General features: G+C 47.5%; 1 protein-coding gene across 2 annotated transcripts in view; it reads left to right on the top strand.

Moving 5' to 3' along the window:
• FERMT2 (FERM domain containing kindlin 2) overlaps window positions 1-16,176 on the top strand; it is an 88,049-nt gene that overhangs the window by 61,453 nt on the left and 10,420 nt on the right. For both annotated transcript variants that reach the window (XM_075331141.1, XM_075331140.1), the window contains 4 exons: window positions 5,515-5,649; window positions 7,152-7,201; window positions 12,826-12,950; window positions 15,606-15,712. In XM_075331141.1, coding sequence (XP_075187256.1) covers window positions 5,515-5,649; window positions 7,152-7,201; window positions 12,826-12,950; window positions 15,606-15,712 — 417 coding nt within the window. The remainder of the gene's footprint in view (window positions 1-5,514; window positions 5,650-7,151; window positions 7,202-12,825; window positions 12,951-15,605; window positions 15,713-16,176) is intronic.

The following is a 16,176-nucleotide window of genomic DNA, read 5'->3' as shown; positions in this document are numbered from 1 at the left end:
GATGTTACTCCAGTGCCCCCTTCTTGGTGACAAACGCCAATGTTAATAAATCTGAGCCTATTTGTATGTCGGTTACTAGGCGGAATAAACTGCAGTGGCAGATGAGGGGTTAATGCTGTTCACCTGCTATAAATACCGCCTGTATGCGGGGGGCTGCGGGGTCCTCGGCGGAGACGTTTCTGAGGCGGCTGCATTTCCTGTTGTGGTTTTGTGTGGATGTGACACTGGATCTGTTTTTCTTGCACAGCTGCGGGGGTGACCGGCCGTCCTCGCTATTTATAAGCGGCCGGGGAGGGTGGAGTCGTTTCCTTGCATCTCTCAACCTTAATTCCATGAATTTGGCCGCTCACAGCAGACGTCCTATAAGGGCCCAATAATGTCCCCACCCGGGAGTGACACCGGCGGCCATGTTACCGGAGCTCGGATCCTGCCCAGTGTGGAGGAGGCTGGAGATTTCTCCTCTCCACAGATCAGATATCAGGATATCTCCTTCCCCGCAGCGTCTGGGAATGTGATCCGGACACTCGGTGCGATGCCATCCACGCCGGACGCTGTCAGCCGCGCTGCTGATTCACCCAGAGCCATTAATGGCCTCCACTCCGAGACATCTGATATCATGACTCACATAGAGCGAGCGTGTAACCGTACAGGGGCGCGGAGCCCGGAAATGTGGATGTGAGGGGGACAAAACGTAAAGAATCTGTACTGAAAAAATTCTATGTTACATGACTATTCTATTATACATAGAACACTACAACCCTCAACGTGACCCGAATCCCTGGACAGGACGATAAATACAATTCTATTGTCGCGGGCGGGGAGGACGCCGCTGCCGCACTCGCTAACGCTCTGGTCCGGTGCTGCTGTGGCTGCTGCTGCTCGGTGGCTCAAGCGGTGGGCCAGATCCGGGGACTCGAGCGGCGCTCCTCGCCCGTGAGTGAAAGGGTGGTTGGTTTGGGATATTTAGTCCGTGACGCCACCCACGGGTTGTGAAGATGGGCACCACTGCTGCTGATGACGGGGATCCCGGGAGCGATGGTAGGGAGCAGCTGGGATTTTGGTTTCCCCCTTCGTGGGTAGGGGTTGGTGGTCCCGGGGCCCGGTGGTGTGACAGGGAGGCAGGGTTGGTGAGGTGCAGGGTTGCAGGGATAGCGCGGCGCGGTGCCGGATGGCACGGGTGTACTTACTCAGCAAGAGATGCACAAAGTCCTCGGTAAACCAAACGGCTGGATGGACGGGTCCCGAAGCCGGCTGCAGTGTCTCTCCCCGGACAGGTGATGGCGGCTGTCTTTCCCTGCACCTTTTGTGCACTTGTTTGACTACGGTGGATCCCCAACGGTAGTCCGCTCCCCGGTGTATGGATGCCGGAGGAGCCCGTTTGCCCGCAGGCGCTGGCCCTTGGGTCTCTAGCCTTAGGCGGTAGCTGTATACCCTCATTGTGTGGGCGGTTGCCTTCTGACGGGTCTTTGGCTGTTACGAAACCCCTGGGGTTCCTGTTACACTCGGATTTGACCGTTGACGGCGACTCCAAGCCTAGTCGGGGTCCGATGGCCCTGCCTGTGTGTGCTGGCTTCACTTCGCTCCCCGGTCGGTACCGGCGGGCCAACGCCCGACCCCGGTCCTACGGTTCCGCATCGATTCACCACTCCTGCAGACGGCCACCACCGTCTGCCGACCTTGTTGTCAGTGCCTGGGTTCCAAACCCAGACACACTTCACTTCAACCTCCTCCACTCAACTCCTGAACTCAACTCTCAGCTTTTCCCGCCTGCAGGCCTGTGAACTCCTCGGTGGGTGGGGCCAACCGCTTGGCTCCGCCCCACCTGGTGTGGACATCCGACACTGGAGGGAGGCAACAAGGATTTTGTGTTTGGCTAATGTTGCTGTCTAGTGGGGGTGGGGATGTATGTATGTTACCTGTGACGACCTGGCTAGTCCAGGGCGCCACACTATTATACCCTGTAAATGAAGCACTACAACCACCAGCATGATCATAATACAGTGCAAATACATTCTGTACGTGAAACACTACAACCCCCAATATGAACAAACCGCTGGGCTTAACTAGGTTACAATATACATAGAGCACTACAACCCCCAGCATTAGCAGATCTCTGGGTAGAACTATAATGCTATTGTATTGTACAGTAAACACAGGACACTACAACCCCCAACATGATCATAATGCAGCTTCTGTACATGAAACACTACAACCCCCAATATGAACCAGCAAATGACTAGAACCATAATCCATTCTTATAGTGTGTACAAAGGACACTACAACCCCCAACATTGGCTGATAGGGGTATAACTATGATGCCAATGTGCTGTACTCTATAAACGGGACACTACAACCCCCAACATGACCATAATACAATTCGACTATACCCTATACAGAAAACACTGCTGCTCCATCATAATACAATTCTAATACTCTATACTGGGGGTTGTAGTCTTCTGTTATACTCTATATATAGATCACTACAACCCCAAACATGACCCGAATAAAGGATCTGACTATAATACAATACCAATACACTGTATACAGACAGCACTATGACCCCTAACATGACCTGACCATTGGGCGTAACTATAATACCAGTCTATTATATATTTAGACTACTACTACCCCCATTATTACCTGACCACTGGATATGAATATTATTCTGTATACATAAATACATAAAATGTTGGGCGTTGTAGTGTTCTATTTATCGGATCTGCTCATAGAATTTTTATGACACTTTCTCCATGGAGCACTACTCCTCCCATCATTGCTTCCTTCTGTTTCCTCACACCTCGGCTTCTTGAGGATCTGGTGGGAATATTTTGTCTTCGGGGTAGATGGCAGATAATGCCTGCGGATTCTCTAATATCCTGCCGCCGGTAGGGGGTCTGCGCTCGTACAACATCTGGAGCTGCTTTACTTCTGTTAGGGAGAAGTGACGATGTAGCTGAGCTGAGCGCGTGTCGGTGGCTACAGCGGATCATCACCATGTAAAGCCGGACTTCTCCCAGATCCTTGCGGTCTAGTCTTTTAGGCTCTGTGCGCACTAGAAAAAGGATTGTTCTCAAGAAATTTTCTTAAGAAATTTCTTGAGTGAAGGATTAGCGCACCTGCGTTGAAAAACACACCAATAACGCACCGAAAAAACGTGTGCGTTTTTACCGCGTTTTGGTGCGTTTTTTTTGCAGGTTGTTCCATGCGTTTTTTAATGCTTTAACAGCAATAAATAATATAGATAATTGATAGATGGATGAATAGACAGATAATGGATAGATAGAAAGATGGATGGATAAATAGGTAATAGATGAGACATATATGTCCTGCCCCCCTGCATATTCTAAGCTGGCACACTTTAGTGACTTTCATGTGGCACTAAAGGGTGCTTAGCCTTGTATTTAGCCAAAAAAAAAAATAATTAAAAAAAACGACGTGGGGGTCCCTCTATCTTTTGTAGCCAGCTAGGGTAAAGCAGACGGCTGCAGCCTGCAAACCACAGCTGGCAGCTTTACCTTGGCTGGTAATCCAAAACAGAGGGCACACCATGCTGTTATTTTAAATATAAATAATTTAAAACAAAAAACGTGGGGTCCCCCCCAAATTGGATCACCAGCCAAGGTAAAGCGGACAGCTGTGGTCTGCTATTCTCAGACTAGGGAGGTCCACCATTATTGGACACTCCCCAGCCTAAAAATAGCAGGCCACAGCCGCCCCAGAAGTGACGCATCCATTAGATGTGCCAATCCTGGCGCTTTTCCCCAACTCATCCCATTGCCCTGGTGCGGTGGCAAACGGGGTAATATATGGGGTTGATGCGAGATGTGTAATGTCACCTGGCATCAAGCGCTGGGGTTACTGATGTCACGCGTCTATCAGATACCAAACATCACGAACCCAGTCAGTAATTAAAAAAAAAAAAAAGTGGACAACAAAAAAAGTTTTATTTGAAAAACCACTCCCCAAAACATTCCCTCTTTCACCAATTTATTTAAAACAACAATAAAATCTGGGTCCGGTGTAATCCAATAAGGGGGTCCCACAACGATCTATACCATAGTCGCTGTCCCAGTCAATGAGGAACAGAATGTTCCCCATTGGCTGGGAGAGTAGTGCAGTGACCTGAGCTAACATCATGAGGTCAGCCCAGGTCACTGCAGGGGATGACGAGCGCTGCCATCAGGAGGTTAGATGAGATCATTACCTGCTGTGACGATCTCCTGCACTCCTGACGTCAGCGCTGTTACTGACTTCTATGCCCGCCGCGTTCTCTGCAGTATCGCGGGATCCCGTGACGTCACCGCGAGACTTGATGTGAGAATGCGGCGGGCATAGAAGCCAGTGACAATGCTGACATCAGGAGATCATCACAGCAGGTAATGATCTTATCTAACCTCCTGACAACAGCGCTAGTCATCCCCGCGGCTGCCCGCACTGCAGTGTGAGAAGCTGCTGATACTGCAATGCGAGCAGACACTGACACACTGCAGTGCGGGCAGCCGCGGGGCTGTCAGGGAGCAGGACACAGACTGCACAGGCACCCGACGGAGGTCACACGGAAGTGCTTCTGTGCGGCTTCCAGGGATTTTGCGGACCCATTGACTTGTATTGAGTCACGGTCCATTATTACGGAACAGAATAGGACACGTTCCATAATAACGGAACGGACATACGGCATCCGATGTGTTTTTTTTTTTTGTTTTTTTTTTTGTAGGATCGGATGCACATGGAAGTGCTACTGTGTACCATCCGATCCTACACAAAAGACATTGAAAAGATGGTCCTGTCCGTGGGTCCGCAAAAAAACAGGAACTGACCAGGACACACGGAACGGTCATTTAATGAGCCCATAATGACATCACTTCCTTGCAAAACGCAGGTCAGTGATGAACATTATGTCCCGAAAAACGTGAACTAACACGGGAAGAACGCAGGAAAACGCAATGAAACGCACAGAATTTGCTGCCTGCGTTATTCCCTGCGGGATTTCATGATTACATTACAGTCAGTGGAGTGAATAACGCAGCTATCTGCAGAAAAGAAGCGACTGCTCATTCTTTATCTCAAGAAAATCTACTGAGAGAATTTTCTTGAGAAAAAATTGCAGTGTGCACACAGCTAATTTTTTTTTTTTCCATAGGTTTTGCTGGGAAATGTCTGCAGAAAGGTTACAGCCATTTTCTCAAATTTCTGCAGCAAAAACGCAGTGTGTGAACAAGGCCTTATGCTGCTATTGAGAGGGTTCAGACTGCGTAGATATCACCAACCCCAATATTGGACATACAGCCAATCCTGGCGGGATCGGACACTAAAGTGACATCACTGTGCTGTGTGATGACCTCATCAGTGCCGCCCATGATCCGCCAAGCCAGCCTGGGAGATGCTCCCTAAATCCATCCTACTAACACAAGTGGTGCCCAACAACAAACCCAGCTCTGCTACATCCACATGTACAAAATAATCACCCTTACTATAGTCATAGCAGCTCAGCCCTGTTTTTTTTGTTTCTTGCAGTATCATATAAACAAGCTGTCCATGATGTCATCAGAGAACCATTATAACAACAGCGATAAAGAAATCGATGAGGTCGATGCCGCTCTGTCCGATCTGGAGATCACTCTGGAGGGAGGAAAGACCTCAACCATTTTGGTAAGATCATTATGCGTCCGCTTCTGGATAATGCCGCCATTGAGAGCTGCACCACTAGGATTTGCCGCTGTTGAGAGCTCCACCCCTGCATTTCACTGCTGAGATCTGCACCTCTGGGATTTGCCGCTGTTGAGAGCTCCACCCCTGCGGTTCACTGCTGAGATCTGCACCCCCCTGGGATTGCCAGCGATGAAAGCTGCACCCCATGGATTCAGGAACCTTCCATATCTAGTTTACTGAAGGTTTTAATCCCACTTGGGAGATTTGCCCCTTCTGCCAGGACACTTGGCAGGTCTGATTTACTGGAATCTGTCAGCAGGTTTTTGTTATGTAATCTGAGAATAGCGTGATGTGGGTCAGAGACCCTGATTCCAGTGATGTATCCCTTAGTTTACTTATGCAGCAGTTATGACAAAGTCACAGTTTTCTCTCCGGCACAGCTTTTTATTATTAGGCTGTGTAGTGACAGAGCGCTGCTAATCAGTGCAGGGGTCGAGGTTGGACTCTGAGGCACGAGGCCAGCTGTCCTGTAGTGATCTTCTGCTATTAAACCACTGATTGAATATAAACAGTGAAACCTAGCTGGAATCATGGCCTCTGCCTCTACGCCATGCTACTCTCTGATTACATAGCAAAAACCTGCTGACAGATTCTCTAAGTTTGCACCCAAAGTTCTGCTGCTAGATAACTTGTAGTGATCCATGTCAGGCGTTCTCCATTCAGGAAGTGGAGATGTGTAACTGATTCTTGAATATTGGATTTCTATAATATTCATATAGTCAAATATAAAAACAAAAAGGTCAGTAGAGGGAAGGTGTTTTGTGCTGCACCTTTTTGCACTTCTGATGACATATCCTCATGTCACAAGTGACAGTCATGTGGTTTCTAGTGGTCACAGCATTTGGCTGCACAGAATGCTCCCTGACTTTCTATGGCTCCTGCTGTTTGTATGCATTATACTAGGTAGCTTTCCTGCTGGGTTTGCATTTCTTCCCTTTTTAAGACCCAGGGGAGCGCTCCTTCCACCCAGCTGCTGATTATCACTATTCCCCTTGTGCTTAAATACTCCCATCTTCCCTGGACTGGTGCCGGTGATGATATTCAAATAATTCAAGCTCTGGTTGCAAGCAGGTGGCTTGCTCTCATCTGTGGTATCGTTCCTGTTACTTTGCTGAACTTATACAGGTGTCATCTGTGGATAAGTAGTTCATGCATTTTTCCCCTGTGTGTCCTCCTTGTGTCTTCTATAGTGTTTAGTGGGGTTGACCAAGCTTATCCCACCCATTCCCTATTTAGGGACCAGCACTAGGGATAGCTAGGGTCAGGTATCCAGCTCGGCACATAGGAGCATAACCTCTCTAGGGTGGTGACGGGCCCCAGGGACCAGCGGTAGGTTTGGTCAGGGGTCACCATCTCCCCATTCCCTAAACACAGGGTTTACCTTTCGCCGTTCGCTTGGTACACCTCATGTCTTTAATTCTCTGTTGCAATTTTTTTCTCAGGGTGACATCACCTCCATTCCAGAACTTACAGACAACTTAAAAATCTTCAAGTAAGTACAGGAACATCTGACCATAGATTAGTGATTAGCGCAGCACTCTGCCTTTTGTGCCCAAAATGTCTTCACGTACCAAGTGTTCTCCGTCCTGGACAACGAAAGCTTCAACTAAACGGTCTAAACGGCTGGACTAAATACTACCTTGGATGATGATGGGGGCACCATGAGATTGGGCAGAGCGAGACCCTCTACCCAGTTCCTGATCTTAGCACGGCAGCAGGCTCCCCCCCCCCCCTTCCTTCCCCGTCTTCATAAGAAGGGGAGCGCTCCACTCTGTGTCCAGCCAAATATTGAGGAATCTGCGTTGGAGGATCGGATGCAGAGTTTTGGATTTGTTTGGACTGTAAAGCTTTGCCTTGGAACAGATAAAACCGTTTGGCCTTTTTCATATGAGCTTTATGGTCTTGATGTATTTTCCATTGGCTCAGTATATGGGAAATTAAAGCGGCACCTGCGCTGGCCGCATCCCCGCAAAGGACTAGAAATTGGTCCTCTGCCCGTGTCTTGTTTGTGCTCGGATGAAAACCTGTTCCGTGGGTTGTTGGCACGTCACAAAATGGCACGATATCTGTCTCCGTGAACTCTCAAGTGCTATTTGTGTTCCCGGCACAAGATACTGGTAAAGGTCAGGATACTGGAGACCCCGCGGGGCACAGGGACGGACAATGGCAGATCTGTCACAATATGACGGTGACAGTAACCCAATCTGCTCTTCCTTTAGCGTCTCCCGAAATGTCAAGCTCCAGAGGCACGGCCTCCAAATTCTGCCGGGAGCCTCTCTATTTATAGGACCGCGCTCATTAACTCCCAATCTCTTGCTCTGCTTATCCGATTTAAAGCCTGGAAGGATTCCAGAGCCGGCGGGAAGGATCCCAACAAAGGCCTCAATGCCGAACACATGGCCGCCCAAGAGCAGGGATCATCTCCTTATTTATTGCAGGAGTCCAAACAAATCCAAAGAGGACAAGGAATCCGCATTGTTATCCAAAAATTATCCACTTCTGCCAAAAAAATTTCATTTCAAGATCCAATTTCTGTTCATTATCAGCAAAATATTCTGGAGACAATTACAGTTATTAAATCTCAAAAATATATCAAATCTGTAAGAAAAAAAATATCATTCTGGATTGTCACTTTAAGAAAATGTGCTACTCTATAGTACCACCACGGGATGCTGCACCCCTTACCATAACTGTAATATATATATATATATACTAGCTGTACTACCCGGCTTCGCCCGGGTTAATAACTGCTGTTAACAAAAAAGAATGTATTAACGCCCGGGATAGTAACTGTCTCTCTGTTTCTTTCCCATTCTCTGTCTGTCTCCCCCTCTGTATATATCTCTGTTTCTCTCTCTATCTCTTTCCTTGTATGTCTATCTATCTGTCACTTTCCCTGTCTGTCTCTTTCCCTGTGTCTGTCTGTCTCTGTCTGTGTCTGTCTCTTAACCTGTCTCTCTCTTTCCCTGTCTGTCTTTTTCCCTGTCAGTCTGTCTCTTTGCCTGTGTCTGCCTCTTTCTGTCTGGGTCTGTCTCTTTCCCTGGCTGCATTGTGACACGCTAACATTCCATATAAGGGCGTGGCTGCGCATTCTTCTGAAGTTCTGGCTGCACTGTAAGTGTGCAAAATTTTGTGGCTGTAGCTGCAACGGTGCAGATGCCAAACACACACACACACCTTCATATATTAGATATATATAGATATATATGTGTATATATATTATATATTTGTGTATAGGTAGATATTACTGTGTGTGTATATGTATGTGTGTGTATCTATATATAATTGCCTTATTCTGTCTGTCTGTCTGTCATGCTCCAAAATTGTGTCCTTACGGTGACACAAAGCTGATTGGCCGCTGGGCTCGCCATGGCCCCGCCCCCCCACGGATTGGCCGCTCGCCAAGGCTGCGCCCCCACACGGATTGGCCAGCCGCTCGCCCAGGCTCCGCCCCCCCCACAGATTGGCCTCTCGCCCCGGCACCCTGCAGGCATTGGCAATTCGGCCACGCCACGCCCCGCCCCCCTCACGCAATGCACGCTAGCTCTGGCCCCGCCCCCCTCCCCCCCGCGCATTCCCCGAACTGACACGGCTGTCACGGAGGTGAGTACTGTACTCCCTTCCCCCCCCCCCCGCGCATTCCCCGAACTGACACTGCTGTCACGGAGGTGAGTACTGTACTCCCTCCCCTAACCCCCCCCCCCCGCCGCCCCCCGCTCGCACGGGGGTGGTGTGGATACGTTGGTAACAATGCTAGCATAGTTACCAGCTGGTTACAAGCGCATCAAGGTCCTGCAGCGGCGGAAGATCCACACGCACACACATAACAGCACACACACACACATACACACACATCAGATCACACTCACTCTCACACACACCTCACACACACTTCACATACACATCACATCGCATCCACACACTCACAGCATCCGGCGATATCCCTTGCTTCTCGGCCTCGATACTGTGCTGTTGTGACCTTCCAGGACCTGACGGAGGATCACATGGCCAGAAGCATGTGGTATCTCCGGATGTTGTGAGTGTGAGCGCGTATGTGCGATATCGTCTGTGTGTGTGAGTGTATGCGATCGTGTGTGTGTGAGTGTATGCGATCGTGTGTGTGTGAGTGTATGCGATCGGGTGTGTGTGAGTGTATGCGATCGGGTGTGTGAGTGTCGGCAGAGGAGCACGGCGTGCTGGAGGAGGCTGGGAGCAGAGAGGCTGATCTTGGGGAAGGCTGGGAGGGGGAGGCTGATGCTGGGGGAGACTGGGAGGGGAAGGCTGATGCTGAAGGAGGCTGGGAGGAAGGAGGCTGGGAGGAGAGAGGCTGATCCTGGGGAAGGCTGGGAAGGGGAGGCTGATGCTGAGGGAGGCTGGAAGGAGAGAGGCTGATGCTGAGGGAGGCTGGGAGGGGAAGGCTAGGAGGACGGAGGCTGGGAGGAGAGAGGCTGATCCTGGGGAAGGCTGGGAGAGGGGGGCTGATGCTGGGGGAGGCTGGAAGGAGAGAGGCTGATGCTGGGGGAGGCTGGAAGAAGAGACGCTGATGCTGGGGGAGGCTGATGCTGGGGGAGGCTGGGAGGAGAGAGGCTGATGCTGGGGAAGGCTGGGAGGAGAGAGGCTGATGCTGGGGACAGAGAGGGGAGGCTGATGCTGGGAGGAGAGAGGCTGATGCTGGGAGGAGAGAGGCTGATGCTGGGGGAGGCTGGGAGGCGGAGGCTGATGCTGGGGGAGGCTGATGCTGGGGGAGGCTGGGACGAGGGAGGCTGATGCTGGTGGAGGCTGATGCTTGGGGAGGCTGATGCTGGGGGAGGCTGGAAGGAGAGAGGCTGATGCTGGTGGAGGCTGATGCTTGGGGAGGCTGATGCTGGGGGAGACTGGGAGGGGAAGGCTGATGCTGAGGGAGGCTGGGAGGGGGAGGCTGGGAGGAAGGAGGCTGGGAGGAGAGAGGCTGATCCTGGGAAGGGGAGGCTGATGCTGAGGGAGGCTGGAAGGAGAGAGGCTGATGCTGGGGGAGGCTGGAAGGAGAGAGGCTGAGGCTGGGAGGAGAGAGGCTGATGCTGAGGGAGGCTGGGAGGGGAAAGCTGATGCTGGGGAAGGCTGGGAGGACGGAGGCTGGGAGGAGAGAGGCTGATCCTGGGGAAGGCTGGGAGAGGGAGGCTGATGCTGGGGGAGGCTGAGGCTGGGAGGAGAGAGGCTGATGCTGGGGACAGAGAGACTGATGCTGGGGACAGAGAGACTGATGCTGGGAGGAGAGAGGCTGATGCTGGGAGGAGAGAGGCTGATGCTGGGGACAGAGAGACTGATGCTGGGAGGAGAGAGACTGATGCTGGGAGGAGAGAGGCTGATGCTGGGAGGAGAGAGGCTGATGCTGGGAGGAGAGAGGCTGATGCTGGGAGGAGAGAGGCTGATGCTGGGAGGAGAGAGGCTGATGCTGGGAGGAGAGAGGCTGATGCTGGGAGGAGAGAGGCTGATGCTGGGAGGAGAGAGGCTGATGCTGGGAGGAGAGAGGCTGATGCTGGGAGGAGAGAGGCTGATGCTGGGAGGAGAGAGGCTGATGCTGGGAGGAGAGAGGCTGATGCTGGGAGGAGAGAGGCTGATGCTGGGAGGAGAGAGGCTGATGCTGGGGGCAGAGAGGCTGATGCTGGTGCAGCATGGGGGATGGTGCACGATGGGGGGTGCGCAGCATGGGGGATGGACCACGTTTGGGAGTGCGCAGCATGGCGGATGGACCACGTTTGGGAGTGCGCAGCATGGCGGATGGAGCACGTTTGGGAGTGCGCAGCATGGCGGATGGAGCACGTTTGGGAGTGCGCAGCATGGCGGATGGAGCACGTTTGGGAGTGCGCAGCATGGCGGATGGAGCACGATGGGGGATGCGCAGCATGGCGGATGGAGCACGATGGGGGATGCGCAGCATGGCGGATGGAGCACGATGGGAGGTGCACACCTCCCCCAACACACACAACACACCACACACACACTGGGAACCACAAACACCGCCCTACACAGACACCCACACACACAGACAACGCTGCACACACACAACACCCAACACACAAACACCGCGGCATACATAAATATACGCACATATCATGCAACACACACACATTGCACAAAACATACCTCCCCCCAAAACACACCACACCCACACAAACCGCGCAACACACACACACACAACGCTACAGACACACAGCGCTCAACAAACAACGCAACACACGCAACACACACACAACACCGCTCTCACCCCCCGCCACACCCAGACAACACCCAGAACATGTACAGCTCCTACACAAACACTTGGTAACTACACACAACAAAATCTATATATATATATATAGATATATATAACAAAAATCATACATTAACTACACAATACGTAAATTCTAGAATACCCGATGCGTAGAATCGGGCCACCTTCTAGTATATATATATTATAACATACTACACTGTGTGTGTATAGATAGATATAATCTATGATATATTATAACTATGAATCTATGATATATAGATATATAATCATATTATATACACACACACCTATATATATATATATATATATATATATATATATATATATATATATATATATATATATATATATATATATATATATATATATATATATATATATATATATATATATATATATATATATATATATAATATCTCGATATGATCTCTGATATATATTATGTATACAGGTTGGTATTACAGCTCAGCCCTATTCATGTAAGTGGGGTTGAATTGTAGTACCACACACAACCTGTGGACAAGGGTGGCGCTGATTCTGGAAGAGGTTGTGCTTTTGTCTATAAGGAGAGCTGCTGAATGCATACTACTGATGCCATTTGTTGCAGTTTGTATTATGTGAATGAAAAGGTAAGAGGCTGTTATTAAATTCTGGGCACAGCCATTGCCTCTCCTCTGTGGGGGAAAAAAACTGTAAAGTTCTGTAAAACTTGATCCTGTCCTACTATAGACAGCTCTGCCCTGTGTATGGAAAGTCCGGTCTGATGCCTTGCTCAATGGAGGCTGAGAATATATCTGCTGCCGATCGTCTGATGACTTTGTGGTCCTGACACAAGATATTACATTTTTTTTTTCTTCTCAACATAGACCCAAGAAACTGACTCTAAAAGGTTACAAGCAGTATTGGTGCACGTTCAAAGACACCTCAATATCCTGCTACAAGAGTAAAGAAGAAGCCAATGGAACCCCCGCCCATCAAATGAACCTGAGGGGTAAGATATAAAAACGGGATCTGTAGTATTAGTTATATTCTTGTACATAGGGGGCAGTATTATAGTAGTTATATTCTTGTACATAGGGGCAGTATTATAGTAGTTATATTCTTGTACATAGGAGCAGTATTATAGTAGTTATATTCTTGTACATAGGGGGCAGTATTATAGTAGTTATATTCTTGTACATAGGAGCAGTATTATAGTAGTTATATTCTTGTACATAGGGGGCAGTATTATAGTAGTTATATTCTTGTATATAGGGGGCAATATTATAGTAGTTATATTCTTGTACATAGGAGCAGTATTATAGTAGTTATAGTCTTGTACATAGGAGCAGTATTATAGTAGTTATAGTCTTGTACATAGGAGCAGTATTATAGTAGTTATATTCTTGTACATAGGAGCAGTATTATAGTAGTTATATTCTTGTATAAAGGAGCAGTATTATATTATATTCTTGTATATAGGGGCCGTATTATTGTAGTTATATTCTTTTACATAGGGGCAGTATAATAGTTATATTCTTGTACATAGGGGCAGTATTATTGTAGTTATATTCTTGTACATAGGGGCAGTATTATAGTAGTTATATTCTTGTACATTGGGGGCAGTATTATAGTAGCTATATTCTTGTACATGGAGCAGTATTATTGTAGTTATATTCTTGTACATAGGGAGCAGTATTATAGTAGTTATATTCTTGTACATAGGGAGCAGTATTATAGTAGTTATATTCTTGTACATAGGGGGCAGTATTATTGTAGTTATATTCTTGTACATAGGGAGCAGTATTATAGTAGTTATATTCTTGTACATAGGAGCAGTATTATAGTAGTTATATTCTTGTACATAGGGGGCAGTATTATAGTAGTTATATTCTTGTACATAGGGGGCAGTATTATAGTAGTTATATTCTTGTATAAAGGAGCAGTATTATATTATATTCTTGTATATAGGGGCAGTATTATTGTAGTTATATTCTTTTACATAGGGGCAGTATAATAGTTATATTCTTGTACATAGGGGCAGTATTATTGTAGTTATATTCTTGTACATAGGGGCAGTATTATAGTAGTTATATTCTTGTACATAGGGGCAGTATTATAGTAGCTATATTCTTGTACATGGAGCAGTATTATTGTAGTTATATTCTTGTACATAGGGAGCAGTATTATAGTAATTATATTCTTGTACATAGGGAGCAGTATTATAGTAGTTATATTCTTGTACATAGGGGGCAGTATTATTGTAGTTATATTCTTGTACATAGGGGGCAGTATTATTGTAGTTATATTCTTGTACATAGGAGCAGTATTATAGTAGTTATATTCTTGTACATAGGGGCAGTATTATAGTAGTTATATTCTTGTACATAGGGGCAGTATTATAGTAGTTATATTCTTGTACATAGGAGCAGTATTATAGTAGTTATATTCTTGTACATAGGGGGCAGTATTATAGTAGTTATATTCTTGTACATAGGAGCAGTATTATAGTACTTATATTCTTGTATATAGGGGCAGTATTATAGTAGTTATATTCTTGTACATTGGGGGCAGTATTATAGTAGTTATATTCTTGTACATAGGGGCAGTATTATAGTAGTTATATTCTTGTATATAGGGGCAGTATTATAGTACTTATATTCTTGTACATAGGGGCAGTATTATAGTAGTTATATTCTTGTATATAGGGGCAGTATTATAGTAGTTATATTCTTATACATAGGAGCAGTATTATAGTAGTTATATTCTTGTACATAGGGGCAGTATTACAGTAGTTATATTCTTGTATATAGGGGCAGTATTATAGTAGTTATATTCTTGTACATAGGGGGCAGTATTATAGTAGTTCTATTCTTGTACATAGGGGCAGTATAATAGTTATATTCTTGTACATAGGGGCAGTATTATTGTAGTTATATTGCTGCACGTAGGGGGCGGCATTATAGTAGTAGTCTTCAGTCAGTCATGTGTTATTTTGCGTGGTGTTGGATATACAGAAGTGCTGGTAGTTTTTTCAGTTGTCCAGTCACCAGTTCCCCGTTTAGCCGTGCAGTAAACACATTCGCTGCCAAATGATGTGAGGCCACAGCCATGACGCCCGGAGCCAGGAATACCTTTTTGGGTACATTGATCTGCTCCAGGAGCCGGTGACTGAGCTTTGTGGAATGCTGATCCTCGGAGTTATTATTGGAGCTCCGGTCTATCGTTCGGGAGATGTGGCGGGATCTTTGGGACCTGTATGGCTGAAGATACTAAGTAATGATAGCACTCCATTAATAATCCTAAATACCTGTCCATGGCACGTGTTTCATTGTACGGCTGAGCTCTAAGTGAATAAGGCAGAGTACCAGGCACCAGACACAACCCGAGGACCAGTCTGGAACGGTTTTTGGGAAAAATCAATATTTTTTTTTTTTTCTCCAAAGCAGTTTAACTTGGGCAACACTTGGCATCTGAATGCTCCGGACCGTTTCCCATATTCTTGTAGACACGGCGGGGTCCTATAGACGTGCAATGTAAACCATCCTCCAGATGTGATTGATTATTATGGCACATGTGATGTTCCCGTCTTCAGCCATATTTTAATATGAATGTTCTTTGTAAGATCTCGGGGCAATAAAGTGGACCAACTCTTCCTGTTTTCCAGGCTGTGAAGTGACTCCAGATGTGAATATATCGGGCCAGAAGTTTATCATTAAGCTCCTTATACCGGTGGCTGAAGGAATGAACGAGATCTGGCTCCGGTGCGACAATGTAAGATGCTGCGATGCAGAATGAAACGTATTGTCCTCTCCTAGTGAAATGGTTCCAGGGCCGGCGGCATTAGCTTGTATGGTGTCCCGAGCGCTACCTTATTTTGGCATCATCCCATAGATTGCCCTCAAACTATGCCATACGGTGCCAAACCACTGTTATATAGTGCCATACGGTAGCCAGATAAAACTGCCATACGATATTATAGTGCTATACTGTGCCGCCACCACTATATACTACACAAATATTTTTCAATACTCAAAGGGGTATCTGGTTGATGGGGCTGAGATTTGGCACCAACAAGGAGCTACTAATAAGCCCCCTTGAATAGGAGTTATTCTGCAGTACTCGGCAGGGGCCCCTATATAGCGCGCAGCTCCATTCATTGCCACCACCGAGCTTATACCAGTACCTTTCTGAGGTATTGGACCCCCACTGCTCTGATACTGGATAGGTTGTCCATA

Source organism: Anomaloglossus baeobatrachus, chromosome 12 (genome assembly GCF_048569485.1).
Source record: "Anomaloglossus baeobatrachus isolate aAnoBae1 chromosome 12, aAnoBae1.hap1, whole genome shotgun sequence".
Lineage (NCBI taxonomy): Eukaryota > Metazoa > Chordata > Amphibia > Anura > Aromobatidae > Anomaloglossus > Anomaloglossus baeobatrachus.
This window is presented reverse-complemented; position numbering and strand designations above follow the sequence as displayed.